The following is a 16,493-nucleotide window of genomic DNA, read 5'->3' on the forward strand; positions in this document are numbered from 1 at the left end:
TTAGGGTTTAGCACCAAAGTACAATGATTAGGGCTAAGCACTGTTTTAAGAACGGTTAGCTTTTAAATAATGTCATGAGCAGTGCCTTTTAAATTCGTTTAAAAATAACCTGTGTCGGCAGTTAGCCCTTGATGGTGTAGTGGATACAGATGTGAATTATAGATCAGTTGATGCGGGTTCAAGCCATACAGAATTTCCTTCCTTCTTTTTATATAAGAGAGATCTTTAGTTTCGAGGACGATATTTAACTTGCAGGGGTTGTTTTTGAGTGTTCTCAAAACATATACACCCTGGAAAGCTTCATTGTCCTTGTTTCATCAGAAATGTTAGTACGGTTATTTGTTTTGAAGGAGGTTAAGCCCTCTCCCGATCTCAAAATGATAAAACTTTTAACCATTCGTAACTTACTACCGTAGTGGAATGACGACGGCTATCACGTTTTCCCGCCAAAATGACGCTGGTTCACGCGCGTGCACTACTTTAAGTGCACTACTTAGTATAGTGAGAAAATCTCATTCTCGTAGTCTCCAGGCCCCAGTTGTTCGAAAGGTGGACAGTGCTATCCACTGGATATATTACTATCCAAAGGATAGCGCAATTGGTTTTTCGTAACACTTATCCTCTTGATAGGGCTATCCAGCTTTTGAACAACCGGGGCCTGGTGTTATTAGAATCTAAAGATCTCTAAAGCCTGGTAGCGAACTTTGAAGTGTGCGTACAGTTGTCTCGTGATTATTTTGTTTGTTTGTTTTTACAGAAAAGTTTCCAAGTAACGCTGCGTTTCGTCAGGTTCTCGGAGAACAATTATACGAAACATCACCAAGAATTACTACTTAGTAGGATACCATACTTATTAGTGCTCGTAGCGCTTTTCGTTCTATGGGCAAAAGAACTGAGAATAGTCCAATAAAGCCTGGCAATATAAAGTTTATGTTTTTGCCAAGAGAAGCTCGTCAGTGTCACACAGTCACGAACCGTAATAAATGAGTGTCGCTGTCGCGACGGTGCGACTTGGTCACGTGGGTAGCCTTTCGTGATTCTTGTACTGTCAAATTCTCTTGTAAAAAACAACAAACAACAAATTTTATTGAAAATTGGAAAATAACTAATTACATTACTTTCCCACCCGCAAATAGCTTATGAACTAATCGAGGCGGGGGGAGCTGAACACAATTTACAAAACAAGATTTATATATAGATGGACTAAATAACAGTGAAGACACTACAATACAGTAAATAGAATTTAAACTAACATAAAACAAGGCATGTACATAACGATTACGAAGAGAGGCTAACCTAAAGTATTAAATAACTTAATAAGACGGGAGACTTCGACATAATCATCTTCTGACCGTAACAAATTTAGTAATAATTCCTTTATTTTTTTACGAAAGGACGAACGTTTAAGTATTTTAATCGAATACGGAATAGAGTTCCAAATTTGGGCACCGATTCTCGTGAAAAAGGCATACATTTTATCGGTTCTAGAGAACTTAACATAAAACGAGTCGCTAGAGACAGATCTTGTTCTGTAGTTATGAATCTGACTTGTTTTAACGAACTGATTGAGAATACTAACTGGTGCTATCTGTCTGTTGATATCATACAATAAATAGCTACAGTCTCTGAAAAATATGCTAGACAGGGGAAGGCAATTTGATTTGAGAAAGAAGGGTACGGCGTGTTCCTTAGACTTACTGAAGTAAATGAGACGTAAGGCCCGTTTTTGTAGAGTTACGATCTTTCTTTGAAATGTCAAGGCACAATTTCCCCAACCACAAATACCATAAGTCAAGTAAGGGACAATTAATGAGTTGTAAACTGAAAGTAAAACACGACGCGGGACATAATGTCGAATTTTAGCTATAATTCCTATCGACTTGCTGATTTTGTGACAGATAGATTCGATGTGGTATTTCCATGAAAGATTTGAATCAATCATTAAGCCAAGATATTTTACATAATCTTTCATTTCAAGGTTTGCGTAGGTGTTAGTCACGGAGTCAAAAATTCTAATCCTAGGTATGAAGGGCATATTCTTTTGCCGGGGACGAAAGATTACAAAATTTGATTTTTTTATGTTCAAGGACAGTTTGTTGGCCTTTAGCCATTCGTTGACGTTGCCAAGCTCGCGATTAACAAGTGTTTCGAGTTCCTTTAGGTTGTTATTTGCAAGTATTATACTAGTATCGTCAGCAAATAGATAAAAGGCAAATAACGAAGAGGACTTGTAAATATCATTGATGTACAGTAGGAATAAGAGTGGTCCGAGGACTGAGCCTTGTGGCACGCCGCACAAGGTCGTTTCAGCCTCAGACACAACATTATTAACTTCCGTAGTTTGCTTCCGATCAGTCAGGTATGATCTGAACCAGGAGTTGATTACGCCTCTAATACCATAATTTTCAAGTTTAGCTAACAAAATTTCATGGTTAACAGTATCAAAAGCCTTTTTGAGATCGATGAAAACACCGCACGAAAATTTACCGTTGTCCATGTTTTGGAGAATTGTGTTAACAATATCAAGTACAGCATGCTGAGTACTGTGCTTACTGCGAAAACCGTATTGCTGATCATAGAGAATGTTGCAATCTTTGACAAACTTGGTAACTCTGGAGTACACAAGTTTTTCAAAAATCCTGTTATAAATCGAGAGCAGAGAAATAGGTCGGTAGTTTTCGGGCAGCGTGTCATCTTCGTCCTCAAATATCGGGATAATCTTAGCACACTTTAGTTTAGATGGAAAAATCCCTGAGCAAATAGACTGATTAAAAATCGTGGCTAGAGGTACGGATATGACCCTTTTTGCCAATTTCAGCAGCCTAACTGGAGATGAGTAAAGACCATGGGCCTTGTTGTCTTGCAAAACAGAAATTTCTAAATTGATATCTTCCGGAATAATAGGATCAAAGAAGAAAGTGCGATTAAGTGGCGGATCTAAATAATCATAGAATGTATTTATGGTCTGAGGAATTTTAGAAGCCAGTTTGCTCCCAACAGTGGCGAAATATTTGTTAAGAATATTGCTTATTTCTTTCGGGTCACTAGTTGGAACCTCATTCGGGTTTGAGCGAATAGAGTTAGTTGAGTTGCGCTTGTTTTTCTTTTTACAGTTTCCAATTAGCTCGTTAATTCCTTTCCAAGTTTGACGCATATTACATATGTTGAGATCAAAGAAACTTTGGTAGTAGTTCGCTTTACTTAATCTCGTAAGATAAATGATTTTATTTCTGTATAATTTGTATTTGTCACGGTCTGAGGTATAGAAGAGGTTATTCTTTACCCTGATTGATTTTCTTAAACCCGCAGTCAGCCATGGTTTAGCAAGGAATTTTTGTTTACGATTGGATATACTTCTTAAAGGAGCGTGTTTGTTAATTGTCTTGTTGACGCATTTGTAAAACCTGGAGAACGATTGATTAGCATCGATATGTTTGCAAATATTATTCCAATTAATATTCTGCAAGTCGTCAATGAAAGACTTTGCATTGAAGGTAGAGTAGTCACGAACCTTAGTTTTGTTGTTTGGAAAGAATGGTTTACAGTGCGACGTTAATATGCACATCTGAGAGAAGTGATCTGTTGTATCGGACACGATATTGCCGCTGACCATATTATTCTCTGGATTATTTATGAAAATATTGTCAATTAGGAATACCTCTTAAAAACGGACAGTTTCTTGCTAAAGGTGCAAACATATCTCTATGATAAGGAGAACACTGTGATGCGAGCCCGTAGCTTTTACCCTTTAGTGTGGGCTTTACGACGTTTGACTGTATTTTAGATTAGTGAAGTACTCATTTGCCGTCATAAAAGCCCTTCTTTCCCGCGCTTGGCTATCAATTTTCGCAGTCCGCTATCAGCTGCCAGTCTTTCGAAGAGCCTACTTCCCGACCGATGCGGCATCGCTGTGCCAGACTAAAAATGCCTAAAAAATAACACAGATCACCCCCTCTATCAAGTGCTTTGTTCGGATTAGCCAAAATAGTCTTTCTACATAGGAAACATTGTTGAAGGAGTGGAGTCGAATGTCATTGCCACTGCTTTCTGGAGACTCTTTTAAATGAGACTGATTTAGTTTCATCTGTCATTATTATCATCAACATTTTCAAAGCCATCAACGACACCATCCGGCCTTCTCTCCCTCATCACATAGTCAAAATGATCATCGTCGCCAACATTGCGATCATTAACAGTTAATGAGTGAGTTCTCGTGCGCTGATTGGTCTTAAGTTGTGGTCTATGATAATATAGACCATCATGAGAGTAATGTAGTGATGGCGCAATTTGCTTTTCTTTCTCCGCTTTCTGCACTATGTTCACCGAATTTTCCATGGTCTTCACTCTTAATTAAAGACCATAAATGACGTCAAAATGTTCAAAACGCTAACAGACGATTGGTTCCACTACGAAGTGTTGTTGAATAGACATATAGCTGTCGAACGAGAAACCACTCAGGTATTGTGAAAATCGTCACTCTCCTCATCACCAACTTAATCTCGTATCTCTTTCTCTCTACTCTCATCATCAGCATTATCATCGTCATTATCATCATAATCATCAACATCGGGAGCGGAGAGGTTCACATTTTGACTCCACTACACAACATCAACAGACAAAACGTAATGGCAAATAAGTTTATTTTGGGACGGCTTGGCGAGAACCAACACTACAAAGTACTTATGTAAATACAATAATAGGTGATTACTGGAGAATACCTAATGTACAACACTCGTAAACTAGCTTTCACAAAAAGAAAAAACTCGTGCTACAAATGGTCGCTCTTGACCTGAATCACCCAGTTAAGCACGCAGGCTTAGCGCCAGTTAGGCTGCCAGTTATTCTGGGCAAACTAATTCATAAAACTCTGACAACATATAGCTGGCACAGGGAACACGGTAGGAGCACAGAGGCTAAGCAAAAAGAAAAACTGCTATAACTGGTCGATCTCGACCTAAATCCCCCAAATAAGCACGCAGGCTTAGTGCCAGTTAGGCTGGGGAAACAAATTAATAAAACTCTGACAACGCGTAACTGGCACAGGGAACACGGCAGGAGCACAGAGGCTAAGCAAAAGAGAGATCTGCTACAACTGGTCGATCTCGACCTGAGTTCCCCAAAGAAGCACGCAGGCTTAGTGCCAGTTAGGCTGCCAGTTAGGCTGGGGAAATTTAATAAAACTCTGATCAACGGATAACTGGGACCGGGAACACTTCAGGAGCACAGAGGCTGAGTGCCAGGAAAACTGGGAATTATCTCCACTAATGTACCCAACAAGGCACGTAGCCCAATAACCAGTAAGGCTGCCATAAAAGGCTAGGGCAGGACATTGAAAGTAAACAAATGGATAACGACCCTGGCTAGAAGTCTGTAACATTGCCTGCAACCTAACTGCATCAAACGAGACTTATGTCGCCTCCCAAAGCGCGGTTCCGGGACAGCTGACCTAGACATACATAGAAACTAAATATATCAAGTAAAGGAGCAGGTGCAAAACTGAGATAACTGTACAAGTACATAAAATAAGAAACGGGAAAAAACTGAAAACTAGCAGAGCTGAGCTACCGCTTACAAACTGAAGTAAATGCGGTCAGACGGAGGCCAGAAAAAACCTGCCCAAAAAAACCCCGAAGGGAAAAAATGCGGGCAGGAAATCTGGGTAGGAACCAAGGCTCAAGCTCAAAGCCCTTCCTACGGGACTTTACAATGTCATCGAGGATATGTTGCTCCTAAAAATAAATAAAACAAAAATAAAGAAAAACCAAAGAGAGGTTGGTTCGTAAGCCTAGATGACGTACACGTGATATACGCTGCCTTATATACCCCCGATATGGCTACCCATGGTGCACCCGGCCTAGTACCCAGGCCCTGTTGTATCTCGTGCCGTCAAAATATTTATTTCTGTCTTCTTCGCTGGCTCATTCGTCAGAAATAACATATTTTGACTCCACTACACAACATCAACAGACAAAACGTAATGGCAAATAAGTTTATTTTGGGACGGCTTGGCGAGAACCAACCCTACAAAGTACGTAGAGTGACAAAGTATTGGGCGAAATGACAAACGAAAGCTCCTAGAGCCCAAGAAACTGAAAACTTTTTTTCTAGGTCATCATCGCTAGACGTCCTTGGCTAGAACGGACTTCCAGCGGCCGAGCCACTGAAACACACTGTCACTAACCCCATTATAAGCAGCGGAAGTGGCCCCTCTCGAACGCAAGGAATAAAAAACCAAAAGTGGAAGGGTCAACCCCGAAACTTCTCAGGTCCTTGCGAAAAGCCTCTCTAATTGTGGTATAGCTGATAGGCTCGTCCTGGGAAACTAACTTAAAGGAGCTGTTCCCGCGAGATATGGGCCTAAAAATGAGATCCCTGGAGCTAGAGGGATGGAAAAATGGGCAAGGTACAAGCAGGGCCAAACATTTCCGAAAAAATCACTCCGATTCATCGCCCTAACAAAGTTGATCGTTCTTGCTTTTGAGAACCTTAATGATCATGAAACCCTCATGAAAATATAATTCCCCCTAATTATGGAGACCTCATCAAACCTAAAATCGTTTTGGAAGCACATCTAACCCCTTCAATAATCGGTTTATCCGTGGGAGAGGGGATACCCACCATGGTATGAGCCCATTTACTACCGTAAACAGCCGAGTCTACGACGCACGGGGAGTGCGACTCTTCAATGAGGTGTTGCAAATACAAGGCAACATGGCAGGGACTGGCAGGACAGGCCCAGGAATGAAGCTTACTGGCAGCAAAACATTTTTACTTGCGAGAAGCACGAAGGTACACCACTGTCGTACTAACGGCCTTTGAGGAGAGAACCGTCGATTGCATTGTAGACTGTCTGTCAGCCTCAGTATTCAACCCTCTGGTGGGAAATTCTGGGGCCCGCGCTAGAAACCAGAGCGGAACATATCTGAAAAATAATCGAAAATACAAGAAGAAAATGTGAGGAGCACGAAATAAAAAAGAATTAAAAAAAAAAAAAAAGAAAAAAAAAGCGAGCTTAAAACAACGGAAAAGGGAAGTGAGAGGAGAGTGGGCGGAAGGGGGGGACGGGGGGGGAGGGTCAAAAACCTTATGGGTCCAAACCTAAAGGTACGCATAACACGCGTGTAGAGGCACAGGTAACACTTTCCGTCAGGCGGCGTAGAGCAGAAGCCCGCCAGGGACGAGGGAGGTCTGGGGCGCCGAAAATAAACTCGAAGCGCTATGACGCCAAAAAATAAAGGCCTGGGTCTGAAAAGGGAATTACGGGCCTTCCCTGGAACAAATAACCCCTGGAACTTAGGCAATAAAACCTAGTCGACAACAAAACTATTCCAATGCACTCCATCTCTAGTAGAAACATTCCAGAAAATAGCTGACTTCGATAGGGGAGGAACAAGGGTTCCCGTGAGCGCGGCAGAACCCAATGTTTCTGATGACTCTGACAATGAGGCAAACCTGTGGGCCAAGCCAGTTGTCTTCGTAACTCCAATTTAGAGCGAAGGCATAAACAGCCTAACAGCCTGGCTGAAAAAATCGAGAGTAAAGCCTAGACAACTCGCCGTTGTAGCTACAGGCGAACCTGTAAATAGTGTAAGGACCTAAGAGGTGATTTAGCCCTTGAAAAACGGAATCGTTGAGGCCGTAACCATCGAAGTCAACGAGTTTGCAGATACAGTCCGCACTGACGTTCAGGTCCCTAGGGATCCACGTGACCTCGAACGAAATGCAATGAAGGGAGCAAATTTGAAAAACAACTAGGGCTAAATCCCGGAGATCGCGTTTCCTGCTGTCGTCGCGAAGAATGGTTTAGACGTTATGGTTGTCAGAATACCAAAAACCCTTGGACTGATTATGTAAAGGGCTCCCGAAGGCTAGTAAGGCAAGACAAACCGCTTTGAGTTCTCTCCAAGTCGATCTACGAACACGTTCCGACCAATTCTGATGAAAAATCAGCTCAGGTTCCGACTCCTCTTAAGCGCCGCAGGCTGAATAGGAAGCATCGGAGAAGCCGGAACTTACTCTCACTGGAAGCGAACTGGAACCCCTCAATAAATTTTGCCGTGGAGAGGCTAACATTGTTCGACCAAAATTCAATTTCATACAAAGAATCAACGGATAGGAAAACCTAGCTATCCCAGGAAGCACCTGAGTAAACAACTGAGAAAAGAAATCGGGCCATGATACACGCGACGGATCCCACGCAACTCGAGAGGGAAATACTATGGCCAGCTACACACGGGACGCGTAGAAAATGGAATGTGGGGGAAGACTAATATGAAGACAAAGCCACCAGGTCGTGAGACAATTTAGCAATGCGTTCATCCGTGGCTCTAATACTTCCATCGAGAGTGTTATGAACACGAAGCCACGAGAAAATTTGAACGGGCTCCCACAGGGACTTATCCTCATTAGGAATTCGAACAAAGCGAGACTAAGGCAAATCGGCATGGACAGCCCGCAAACTGTAAATTTTGGCCTGAACGCGATAGGCTCCTCCTCCTATAGCTAGACCATAGTAAAGAAAAATGGCAGTAGGGATACCTTGGCTTCTTCTTGATTTCTGAAGCGGTTTGAGGGAGGCTGACAAGAACCCAAAGGGAAGCGCACAAAGTAGAAAATACCTAAAAATCGAGGTGCCGAGATCCCAGGTGAACGCAAGGAAATACCGGTGATCAGGGAAAATAACAATAACCGCACTAGCGGATAAAATATAAATAAATAAAAACCCATCTCAAAAATTTAAGTGGCCATGGACAAGTCTTCGCACTCGAATTTCTGTTTGTAGAAAAAGGTGCAAACGTGCCTAAAATCCAGCATTAACCTTTGTTAGACGGAGCGGCGGGTCAAACAGAAAGCGGGTAAATGATATTGGAATGCAAAAAATTTCTGAAAGGAGGTTGAGACTGGGAAGCTCATTAACAGCTACGGACAAAAGGAACTGTAAACACGTGCAGAGGCATTGTAGGATTAGTAAAAAAACATAAAAAGCTGGAAGAAGGGAATTTAGTAACTAAGACTAATAACATTCAAAATGAACAGAGAAACTAGCAAAGTATGCCAGAAATAGATCACTGTGAAAAAAAAATATTCGCCAAACTGAAGGTAGAATAGAAATATCAACGGTACACTCAGAGCTCTAAACCGCGCCTAAAACTAGCGGGGTGAACGTCAGAAGAAACTGGTATAACATCAAGACAATCCTGATCCATATTACGCCTTGCCGCTTAAAAAATTCAGTACTAAATTAGAATAGACTGCACCTGATTGTTGTCCTTCATGAAGCCGTTTGGGATGTTTGGCTTGTCCATCGTCCGGTAACAGGAACGCTTTCCACAGGCAAAACAGGTCCCGACACTGGGTCGACGAGAAGGCGAAAAACAGGAACGTTTGACATAAGAGGCTGGGGTTGCATCTGTAAACTTGGGGTGGACGCCGGCGTTCCCACTGGCGAGGATCTGTTGTTGAGACTTGAAAGAGTGGTCTTCTTCGTCTTACCGGCCTAGTACGCTACATGGCCGCAAAATTCTGCACTGTGGATCCTTTGAAACTGGTCTTCGTTGGCCTTCTTCTTGAACTTACGTGGTTCGCTATACTTTAGTTTCTTAATTTCTTTCATCTGCTGCTCGGCAAAATATTCGTTAGCGCGCTTGATTTGACCAACGGTTTCTGTTAACAAATCTTTAAACGAGTCCATTAACTGTTTGTTATTCTCCTAAATGAGATCGGACACTTCGTCTTTGCTGACGGATATAACGCAAGAAAGAGCCGATAAGAGCGTTAAGAAAAACCAAAGAGAGGTTGGTTTGTAAGCCTAGATGACGTACACGTGATATACCCTGCCTTATATACCCCCGATATGGCTACCCATGGTGCACCCGGCCTAGTACCCAGGCCCTGTTGTATCTCGTGCCGTCAAAATATTTATTTCTGTCTTCTTCGCTGGCTCATTCGTCAGAAATAACATATTTTCAAACACTATTATTTTCTTCATTTTTTACATTTCATAAAGTTTCATTTCGTAAAAATGAGCTGGCGTCTCCTATGGTACTGAGTACAAGCTCAATAATTCAACTATACGTGTTACACACCACATAAATACATAACCCAATAATTAACTTTCTTTCTTTCTACAATCGTTAGAAGCCTCAAGCTATTAACAAGCAGCCACACGCAAATCACCAATCTTTACACTTGTTCTGTATTACCTGAGTAAAACGTCGTAATTAAACTAAGTTTCTTATAGAGACAGGGAAAGAGACAGGACTAACTAGGATCTAAATTCTTAGGGCCGCAAAGCTGTAGATGGCTTAACAAAATAAGATAATTATTTTAAATAAATGATGGCAGTTCAAATTACCTAGTATATGAATGAAGAGCTAATCTATCCTCCTGATGAATTTTCGTTGACCACAGTGTCCATGGACTGTTTTTGAACATTCCTAGATAAAGAAGTACTTTACAGTTCTAAAGAAAAAGTTTTGTTACGTTAAAATTCACGACATGGTTCAATGAAATCTCTAAACAATTCCTTGTTCTATCATGGATTGAGCCACCTTCATGAAGCCGCCAATATTCGCGCCCTTTACATAGTCGGTGTAGCCATCTTTCGAGGTACCATACATGACGCAGGTATTGTGAATGCTCTCCATGATGTCATGCAAGCGTTCGTCCACACCCTCACGGGTCCAGGCGTGACGTAAGCTGTTTTGAGACATCTCCAGACCGGAAACGGCCACGCCCCCGGCGTTGGACGCTTTACCAGGCCCGTATAGGATCTTGTGTTTCTGGAACACTTCAATGGCTTCCGGCTCCGTGGGCATGTTCGCGCCTTCTGCCACACAGTAGCAGCCATTTTCGACCAGCATTTCCGCGTCTTCCTTGCTCACTTCGTTTTGAGTTGCGCATGGTAGAGCGACATCACATTTTACAAACCATGGCCGCTTCCCTTGGAAGAACTCTGCATCGGGGAACTTCTCCACAAACTCGCTGATGCGTCCGCGTTTTACATTTTTCAGATATTTGACGTACTCGATCTTTTCCTTGTCCAAGCCGGAGTGGTCGTAGATGGTCCCTGTTGAGTCAGACAGCGTTACCACCTTGCCACCCAGTTGCATGACTTTCTCAGACGCAAACTGTGCCACGTTCCCGGACCCAGATACCGTAACCTGTTTTCCCCTGAAGGTCTCGCGTCGCGTGTTTAGCATCTCCGCGGTGAAGTACACGAGGCCGTACCCGGTGGCTTCCGGTCGTAGCAAACTTCCCCCAAACGAATACGATTTACCGGTCAACACCCCGGTGAATTCATTGCGTATTTTCTTGTACTGGCCAAACAGGTAACCGATTTCTCTTGCTCCCACGCCAATATCTCCGGCCGGGACATCCGTGTTTGGGCCGATGTGCCTCTGAAGCTCGGACATGAATGACTGGCAAAAATTCATTACCTCGTTGTCGCTCTTTCCTTTCGGGTCGAAATCCGAACCTCCTTTTCCACCTCCGAGAGGAAGGGTCGTGAGACTGTTTTTTAACACTTGCTCAAATCCAAGAAACTTAAGAATTCCTAAATTGACAGAGGGATGGAAGCGCAGACCCCCTTTGTAAGGGCCAATGGCTGAATTGAACTCCACACGGAAGCCCCTGTTAACATGGGTCTCTCCTTTGTCATCCCTCCAAGGGACCCTAAAGATGACGACCCTTTCTGGTTCCACGATGCGCTCTAAGATGTTGCCCTCAAGGTAGGCGGGGTTTTCCTTTAGGAAGTCCCATAAGGAGCTTATAACTTCTTCGACGGCCTGATGAAACTCGTGTTCACCCGGGTTCTTTGCTATAACAACTTGCTGCATAAAATCATCTACGTTCTTGTACTTCATCTAAAACAAAAAAAAAAGCCCTTTATTTGAGTGTCAATCTATTTAGCACTAATGTACTAATTGAGGATACTATTTTTACGTCTCCTATTGGAGACCGGACCACCATTTTACGTGGTCATCGGAGCCACGGGAAGGTCTAGCCGTTTGCAAGCAAGGCAAAAGCAGTACTTTCATTTCTCAGTTATTTTAAGACCCTGAGTATTGGTCCGGTCCCGGGAATGGAACCCACGCCCCCTGTTCTGCAGTCAAGCGCTCTACCGACTGAGCTAATCCTGCTGTGGTTAAAAGTCAATTAGATGTAGTGTCAATAGTTAAGGTTATAGTCAAAGAACGGTCTCGAAAAACAACAACAAGAAGAACAAAAAACAGTGTGGCTTAATTTAATCCGGTGAGAAGGAGGACTCCCATATACGAAAAGAAAGAAGATGCTCTTTATCTCGCTTTGGGGTGTAGATTACAGATTTTGGTCCGACTTAAGGATCTTCAAGACGGAACGCCAATATTACCCATACAAAGATCTCTTACGACTGTAATTAAAGACATATCTTTGAAAAGAATTGCTGTCATTATCTGCGATACTATACTATGTTGGTGTATAAAGCCACGCCCAGATTAGTATCTAAGTGAGCTTAATTCTAATTTTTCAAAGAGCATCTTCGATTCTTCGCGAGACACGCGCGACGGGAAAGGCGCGGAAATTGACTAACTGGATAGCTGCGTTCACTACATGAACGGCAAAAGAGCACAAACAGTGGTTTGAGGACGGGCGCGGCGTTACTGTTTCGCCTTCCCCCGTCGCTTTGCGCTTGACTTTTCTCGCCTGAAAAGCGCGAAGAAATAATTAACGCCTGTTCTGCAGTTTACGTTTCTTTATCCACGAATGTCACTACACAAAGCAAGGGCTCTTATCAAGCGACTTCCTGTCGCATCAGGACTTAGAAACAGTCTCGTTTCGTTTCATTCGCATGTTTAAATTGATAAGGACAGTTTGTCTGCAGACAGGGTCGGAATCAGACGCGCAGAGCTTATCAAGTGGAAATCAAAGCAACTTGCGGAAATGGAGGAAAAAGGGAACGCTCTGATTCTAGCGACTACGATTCATGACGCCGCCGACAATTGTCGATCTTCCCTAAGTCTTTTCTGTCCTATGAATCCGACATCGGGTGCGAGTCCGCAGATGGCAAACAACAGCCTTAAGAGGTAACGCAAGGAAAAAATAACCTGGTGTGTCCTACCCTAAAAAAACTTTGATGATCAGAATGTGTCACTAACAGCACATTTCCATCTAAATTTACACGGTACCTTCTTGGCTTGCACTGCTGAAAATTGGCGGAGTGAATGCCGCGAAATATATCTCTTCAATTGTACAGTGCGTTTCCTAAAATCGTTTAAACAAAACTTTCGTATAATTCTGGGGAAAGACATTCAAGAGAAAACTCCGATAATTATAGTCGTTCTCGACTTTACGTCGACAAACACTGAAATCTCACGCAAAACCTCGCGCGCGCAGAATGCCACAGGGATCCCAAAGAAGGGATACCGGATAGCTTTTGCCCCGGCACGTAAACAATACCAGATAGGGCTTCTGTTCACACATTAGGACGGTGATTTTGGCGCGATTTCTGTGACGGAGCTAAGCTGCACCTCGCCGATCTCTAAAGTGGAGAGTCACATATCGTATAGGCGTTCACACTACAACGGGTAGCTTTTAAATTCGGCAGAAAAGGCTACCCGGTTTAGTGTGAAGATCGCCAAAAGCATCAGGAAGAAAAATTGACACGGTCACTCCGAGAGTTTCCATGCCAACGAAATTATTGTAGGATCGTTGGATTGTAGCATTGTAGTATAGAAATATCTGCAGCGTTAACGCAGAGCCCATGTGTTCGAATCCCGTTGAAGTCCCGATTTTTTTTTCTTTTTTTTTTTTGAAGATCATATCTTCATTTAAATTTGTATTTCCGCATTTGCAGTTCACATCATCATTCTATAGAAATATCATCCATTTCGGATCAATATAGGTTTCTGGGAAACTGCCCACCTACCCCTCCCCTAAGGTCAACATTTTGCCCCACGTGAAAAGTACATGTTAATACATGTAGTGACATTTAAACGAAACACAGTTTCAGCCTACGAAACCGAACATGTTTACCTCGTAATTTTATAATAGGCAATCATTATTTCCCAGATGTGATAATGGCGTAACCTTTCTATCCGGTAGCCTACCCGTTTCTCTCCGGTAAGAGGCAATTTACCCGTATTTAGGGCTACGTGATCGGCTAATTTACCCTACACTTACACCGAAACGGTGTATCTGTTGGCTTCGGGGAGGGGTTGGTGGGCAGTTTCCCAAAAACCTAAATTCCATCCGCCCTTTCTAGTTAAATCAAGAAATTAAAGTAGAGAGTCATTTGCGAGAACAAGCTGACGCACCGATAGTAAATGTTACAAGAAATCACTCTTCTTTTCTTTCCACTTGGGATTCTGGTTACACGAACTAGATTAGTCGAATTTCTTAAAATAATTGTGGCCTCCAGGGGTTAGTTGCAGAGAAGTTTGTAACTCCAGACCGTAATTGTTAATAACGTCTGGCGAGAAGAAACTTTCATTGGGCTATTGAAGTGACGTTGGTTCTTGTTCCAGACGTTTGTTTTGGCCCCAGGTCGTCAAAATAAAGGAAAAACAAAAACAAAAACAAAACACTTTTTCATATGGTTATTAGCTTAGAGCGGTCACGCCGCCATTAAACAAATCACCCCACGTCTATTGCGCCTCTCAGTGTCTCATCAGCGGCCGGTTTATAAATGTATGTTAACGATTACGACAGTTTACTAGGTCACTAATGAGCCAGTTAATGTGTTGTAAGGGCTCACAGCCAAACTGAGACAAACCAAAGATTGAAAAACTGTTAAAGCCTTCTGTCCAAATCGGTGAAATTCAAACCGACGCCTTGAGCCGTGACGAAGCAAACGGTGAACTGAGCTGTCTGGGAAGGGGCGCATCCCTCAGTGACACTATTCAAAACGTCGAAGTAAATTTTCATCCCTAAGATAGCTAGCTGTTTCCGATGTTTTCGTTTCTTGTCGATTCTTGACACCGACAGTCAAAGAACATACAAGTCACGCGACGACAATGAATTCTATATTCACCGCTTTTCCAAGAAAAATGAATCGAAAGCAGACAACTAGTTTCTATTTTAAAGCTTTTATTTCCCATGAAGTGTTTAAGTTTGCATTCGGATAGCAAAAGGAAAACAAACTTCTAGAGCTATAAGCGTTTCTAACATTCAGTGCAAAGCGTTAAAATTACGTTTAATCGATACTCCCACAAGCCTGAATCTGCCTTTAATGGTTTCATCATAATTTCGCCACAGATGCTCCTTTATGTCAATCTTAGACGTCAAAGATGCAAAAATATTGGGAGACGGCTCTTTAAATTCGTGTTGTACTTCAAAGAAGAGAAATGTTAAACCAATAAGCTACGCTGCAGCCGGGTCGATTTGCCTCGTTAGGCTTCGATATTCGAGCAAGTTGCAACAAATTAAACGGGTTGTTTACAGCGCTTCCACGCATCGCTTATGTTCACTTCTATGCAAGGTATTGCCGTTAAAAATGGTAACCCTGTTTGTTGTGATGAGCTGCTCTTCACAACTGTATCCCGATCGATATCTAGAGAGAATATTATGGGCTTCACCAGGCTTCACGGAAATCAAAGATCGGTTCCTCACCTGGTTTGTGCATTCCACGTTTCATTATCCTCGTTTTGATATTTCTACTTTGTTTAAACGACCACGAATGTTCTGTTTGGCGACTAACACAGTGTTAATTAACTGTGTCTCGGTTAAACTAGGGCTCTCTTGTGAGACATTCCTGTTTTCAAGCGTTTTGTGACTACTGTGTGCAATAAGAGACCTTCACCTACCAGTGACATGTCGCCGCCGTTTTCTTCGACTACAACTTTGTAAGCTCCAGTTGCAGCACGGATGGGAACACGCCGGAGCAGCAAGGCTCCTCTCTGAATCGAAAGTCTACTACCTATCGTTCGTAAAAACATGCTTGAATTGACTCTGCTCTGCAAACTGAATTGCACCAAAACAGTTAAGAATTGTATGCCGGTAAGCGCTTTGCTGTGACGTTTCATTAGCGAGGGAGGGTGGTGGGTGTTGGCTTAAAAGTGTTACCTGATTGGACGAAACACAATGGAAATAGATTTGACAGGCGTGCTGTGATGCATCCAAAACAAACACAGACGACGAACGACAGCACTATCACGTTCAAATTTCTGACTTGCGTAGCGGTATAAAGAGTTAGACAATTGTAAAAAAGGAAAAATGTCTCATGGTTTCATTGAAGTCACCTTTGGTAAACTGTTCGAGGTATTCACAGAAAATAGATATATTAATAAATACAAAACACTTAAATAATAGGAAGTACGATCCGAAGAGCATCACATGACATGTGTAAGGCATTCCTTTTCAGCGGGTTTCTTCTCCTTCTTTCCTTGAAGGAAGTGTTTGAATACGTTAAGTTAGACACATCTTGATCGTTTACTTTTTTTCTCTCTCTCTATCTCCGCAGAAACCAAGAACTAGTCTGATTCCAGAACGGCCCCAACAACAAAATTACGTATGAT

The 16,493-nt window shown here is 42.5% G+C and overlaps 1 protein-coding gene across 1 annotated transcript; it reads right to left on the bottom strand.

Moving 5' to 3' along the window:
• Positions 1-9,962: 9,962 nt before the first annotated feature.
• Positions 9,963-15,994, bottom strand: LOC140947460 (glutamate dehydrogenase-like). Its single transcript, XM_073396568.1, has 2 exons — positions 15,783-15,994; positions 9,963-11,864 (listed from the first exon to the last, which is right to left on the bottom strand). The coding sequence occupies exons 1-2, from the start codon at positions 15,912-15,914 to the stop codon at positions 10,515-10,517; spliced, it is 1,482 nt and encodes a 493-aa protein (XP_073252669.1). The 5' UTR covers positions 15,915-15,994; the 3' UTR covers positions 9,963-10,514.
• Between the last annotated feature and the right edge of the window lie 499 nt (positions 15,995-16,493).

This window comes from Porites lutea, chromosome 9, assembly GCF_958299795.1.
Source record: "Porites lutea chromosome 9, jaPorLute2.1, whole genome shotgun sequence".
In the NCBI taxonomy this organism is placed as follows: domain Eukaryota; kingdom Metazoa; phylum Cnidaria; class Anthozoa; order Scleractinia; family Poritidae; genus Porites; species Porites lutea.

Coding starts and splice junctions, on each gene's coding strand:
- LOC140947460 (XM_073396568.1), bottom strand. CDS start 15,914: ATGTTTTTACGAACGATAGGTAGTAGACTTTCGATTCAGAGAGGAGCC. Junction 11,865..15,782: donor ACGGCGGCGACATGTCACTG/GTAGGTGAAGGT, acceptor TTTTTGTTTTAG/ATGAAGTACAAGAACGTAGA.